This window comes from Belonocnema kinseyi, chromosome 2, assembly GCF_010883055.1.
Source record: "Belonocnema kinseyi isolate 2016_QV_RU_SX_M_011 chromosome 2, B_treatae_v1, whole genome shotgun sequence".
Classification (NCBI taxonomy): domain Eukaryota; kingdom Metazoa; phylum Arthropoda; class Insecta; order Hymenoptera; family Cynipidae; genus Belonocnema; species Belonocnema kinseyi.
Window position 1 is genome coordinate 122,675,096 of NC_046658.1, and position 4,916 is coordinate 122,680,011.

Genomic DNA, 4,916 nt, shown 5'->3' on the forward strand with positions numbered 1-4,916 from the left:
GCACTTTTAATTGAAACATTCATTTCATTTTGATAATTACTCCTAATAATAATTATATTCAATAATAACAATACTAATTATTCTTTTTCAATAGTATTACATTAAATTATACTCACTGATTAAATTAAATTAAATGAGAACAAAAATGAATTGAAATTGTTCCAGTGCAATAGGACCAAAATCGTTTACAATAAATATATATAGAGAAAGAAATCTGCTTTAGAATAAAAAATACTTTTCACTGAAATCTATACTTCATATTTTAATTACAAAAATTTATTTTAATCTTTATACGTTCACCTTCTATTTAAATTGAATTTTTATAGTTCAAGTAAACTAGAATTCGAGTTGTAGAGTTTGACAATTGTCCATTTATATTTTTCTTATTCTTATTATTTCATTCAAGAAATAATGAAATATGCCACATTTTTATATAAAAATATTTTTGTTTACGGTAATTATTATAAAACTTGCAATAAAATATAGTAATTACTTAATTCTTCCACCTTTCAAGCATTATATTAATTTTTCTTATTAATTTTGTAACTACCTATGAATCACTAAGTATTAATAGATAACATAGTCATATTATAGCTATAGCTTATTTCAATAAATATTTATTAAAGAAATTTGAACAATATCATCTAAACATTTTATCATTATACATTGTATCAATTGTGTGAAATATATAAATATTATTCAATAAAACTTTTATATTTATTTTTATATTATTAAATCAAACGCTGATATATTTTTTTCTAATTGTATTTCATTTTTTGAAAGGATAATGTCTTCCAAGCCCGGCGCGGCGGGAGGTATAATGACCGTGAAGGGCTAGAAACCAGTCGAACGACAAGATTTATTAAGGCCAGTTTGACCTAGTCTTTTGACTGCCACTGGCAGCCAATGCAGCCAATGGCTGCCTTTTGGTGAGCCCTGTATTAAACATATGTTGAAATATGTTTACTAAATCTACTGCTTACTAAAATGATTAAACTAAGTTATATTTATGAAAAAATGTGTTTTAGTCAGGTCCATGGTCAGGTTACGTTTCAAAAACACTAGAACACACGTTCCGAGAAGTCAATACCCAGTCAACTGCACAACGACGAACAACAAGAGGACCCTGGTTGCGCGTATTGATGGGAGTCCTGTGCGTTCAAGAACGTACATTGTGGTCACTTGTGGCCATACTGTAATTACCGCTACTTCTCGTCACGTTTAACTATAGTACTTACACAATGGTTGACAGTGGTCATACAGTACGCTCTTGAACGCACATGACTGTCATCTGGGCGATGAACAAAGGAGCGCGAGCTACCTGCGAACCTTCCCTTTCCAGTGGGACCCTTACCCCTCACACCTGTCTTGACGCGCGTATTCGTCTGGATTGCCGGAGCGTAGGGTGTATTGTCGCTAATGACCCTAAATCACCTCCGATTACCGTTCCATCTTGTTCACTTAAAATTTAAAAATAACTGATGCAAACTATTTGGAAGTCATTTTTTGGGAATCTATGGGCTTTTACGAGTCCAGGGGTATGTCATTTCTCATTAAACAATAGAAAATTCTAAAAAACTTGATCTTTTCAAAGATTTCTTTAGATCTGAAGGTATTTATTTATGATTACGTTATTCATAATGTTAAATTCAAATTTCTGACTAAAAATAGAAATTCTCCGAATCTACATATTTTCACGATTGAATGAGGGAATGTTGATATTTAATTTTTGTCTGTCTATGAGAAATGACATACCCCTGTACTCGTGAAAGCCCATAGATTCCCAAAAAATGACATCCAAATAGTTTGCATAAGTTATTTTTAAATTTTAAGTGAATAAGTTGGAACGGTAATCGGAGGTGACTTAGGATCATTAGCGACAATACAACCTGCGTTCCGGCAATCCTGGCGACTAAGCGCGTCAAGACAGGTGTGAGGGGTAAGGGTCCCAATGGAAGGGGAAGAATCGCAGGTAGCTTGCGCTGCTCTGGGGTGCATCCTGTCATCTATACTCGCAACCAGGGTCTTCTTGTTCGTCGTCGTGGTGCAGTTGAATGCGGGTTGATTTCTTGGAACTTGTACTCTAGTGTTTTTATAACGTAACCTGACCATGGACCGGACTAAAGTAAAGTTGTGTTTTCATAGATATATCTTAGGTTGAATATTTTATCAGAGATTAGATTTATTTAACAAACCTTAATTTCTGTTAAATAAATCTACGCACATAATGAAAACATCGAAAATGTACCTATTATGATTTCTCATTTTCAGAATAAATAGCGGAAGAGGGTCATCATAAGTACAGAAAAATCTCAAAAAATTCTGATCTAACTGTATTATGCACTTTGACTCGACACCGTCAATTACAAAAATATTTGTTTCTTTTGATATAATAAGATATGTCAATACATAAAATTACACATATAGAAAAACCTTAAATTGAAATATTTTTTTTGTTCTTCTAGCAAGAGATTCTAAATTTACAACCGGAAAACCCGAAAATGTAAGGGCCAAAAATTAGTAGACACTCTGTTTCACAAAACTCAAGTTTCTAGAACTTTTAACTCTAATCTAATTTCATACTTTTTGAATAGTTGGGAGCGATTTTTAAGCGATGCAAGGAATTCGGCATATTAAAAAAGGGTCAAGGACACCAAAAAGTGAATCCAAATAAGGTTCAATTCATGGCAAAACGACCATGTTGTGATTGTAAGGATTGTACAGGGTCTTGCGGTTATTGTGATAAACCTAGCAAGAAATCTATGAAGGAAAAATGCGCAAATTCCAAATCCAAGAAAAAAATGAAAATGTGCAGAAGTTCTTGCAAGAAATCGAAAAGAAAGATGAAAAGAAGGTCGAAAAGATCTAAAAAATCTAAAAGGAGCTGTAAAAAGAAGTGTTATTAAATTGCCGTACATTAGAGGACACCTCCAAACAGTGGATAATGCAACCTACAGTGGATAATAATAATATTAAATTAATTGTTTTACATATATAAATTAATATTTTCAATTAAGGATTATTCACTGTAAATTTCATTATCCACTGTATAAAAGATTTCTGTTAGACCTTGTTTAGTATTGTAAAAATGAAAATAATTTTTCGTATCTTCGTAATTGTATTTGAAAATAAATTTGAGATTAGTCAGTGGCTTGTACTACAAACCATTTTGTATTAATTAAATAATTATTAATACAAACTACAAATTTTCGAAACAAAAAGCTTTCTAGGTTTATTTGTTTTTAGGCTTATATAAATATAAGTTTCGTAAGAATTTTTAACCAAAAAAATGAAGTCTCAACAAAAAATGTCAAAGTTAATATTTCAATCAAAAATTATTTTAAGTAAAAAAAAACTGTTGGATTCATCCATAAAAGATAAATTTTTATCAAAGGAATTCAATCCTCAACAAAAACAGATAAATTTTCGACCGAAAAGTTGAATTTTTAACCAAGGAAATTAATTTTATACAAAAAAACGAGTAATATTCTACAAGATAGTTAAATTTTCTATTAGAAAGTATTTTTTAGGTAAGTAGCAAAATTTCAGCCAAGTTATAGTTTAAAGTGGAACATAATGTTTAATACAATATAAAGATTTTAAATAATTATTTATTTTATTTTTTGTTAATTTATCCGATGTTAGAAAAATATCTAGACATTTTTTTTGAAGGATTTTACAAAATATAAGGAAAAAATTGTGTCGGTTCAAAATAAATTTAGAACTTTTAGAAATTTAGGAGAAATGAAAATATACTTTGGAAATGGAATTTATTGAATTTTTAAATTTAATTTAAATCTCTTCAAGACATCGAAAATTCCGAAGTATATTGAAAACTTTTAAATGCACTAAAAAGTTTCCAAATATTATCTATTAAGTATAATTTTTTTTCAATTTGGAAATGTTTCTAAATGTTTAAGTGTTTTTGAAACATGTTCAAAACTTCTAATACCTTTTAAATTCGAATTTTTCCTAAAATTGTTAAGAAGTCTATAAAAATTAAGAACGTTTTCTTCAAATCTGACACATTTTTCTTTAACAGTATTACAAATATTTTGTAGTATTTTAAAATATTTTTTAATTTCCTTTCAAAATTAATCATGTTAAATAATAAATTATTTGAAATTTCCCAGGAATCTTAGAAAATTGATCTATTTTTTTGAAACCTGTCAGAATTCTTTTTAAAAAGTGTATTTTTTGAAATCTTGAAAAATATTTATGTTGTTTTAAGTTGTTCGGAATCTTTTCCAGGTGAAAAATATTTTTGTATCTTTTCCAAACTTCTAAATATCCGTGTAACCCACTTGGATTTTTTCTATAATGTTGTAATATTGAACAATTAAAAATTTTGGCTTTAAAATCTTCTAAATTCTTTTTTAGAAATTGTGGTGAATAAAATAAAATGTTTTGAAATATTAAGTAATTTGAAACTTTTCCGGGAATCCTAAGAAATGGTTCGTTACCGATAGTGTGTAGGCACACTTTTAATATTAGGACATTCAAAGTAGTATTAAAAAAATTATAAACAAAATTCTGTTTTTTATTGTTAATGAAAAAAAGAGAGTACCGAAAACCTTATTCAAACAAATCTGTGACCATGAAACGTCACATCCTGAAAAACACTGGACCATTCCGAATAATGGTATGCAATGGCCGTTGACTAACGAAATGAAAAATAGATGTGTGTCCATCCGCGTGTCAATTTTTAGCAAAATCACACTACCACACCTTACACATCCCGATTTTAGCGAAATATGCTCATTTTGAATACCTCTTTAAGTCCTTCTTTATACTTTTTAAATACGTTTCAAATCATTAAGGGCATGTGACATAGCTAAATACCTATATTACCGACGACAGTTTTTCAGTTCACTGAATGTTTTTTTGAACCTAAGAACTTTTTTTGTAAATAAAAT

At 29.2% G+C, this 4,916-nt stretch overlaps 2 protein-coding genes across 3 annotated transcripts in view; both read left to right on the forward strand.

Annotated features, from left to right (window-relative positions):
• Positions 1-3,144, forward strand: part of LOC117167495 — a 6,956-nt gene extending 3,812 nt beyond the window's left edge. The window contains exons 3-4 of one of the 2 annotated variants that reach the window (XM_033352478.1): positions 2,466-2,503; positions 2,595-3,144. In XM_033352478.1, coding sequence (XP_033208369.1) covers positions 2,466-2,503; positions 2,595-2,637 — 81 coding nt within the window. In that variant the 3' untranslated portion in view covers positions 2,638-3,144. The remainder of the gene's footprint in view (positions 1-2,465; positions 2,504-2,594) is intronic. The other variant, XM_033352477.1, reaches the window with a different exon arrangement.
• Positions 1-4,916, forward strand: part of LOC117167494 (host cell factor 2-like) — a 102,965-nt gene that overhangs the window by 21,181 nt on the left and 76,868 nt on the right. The window lies entirely within an intron of this gene.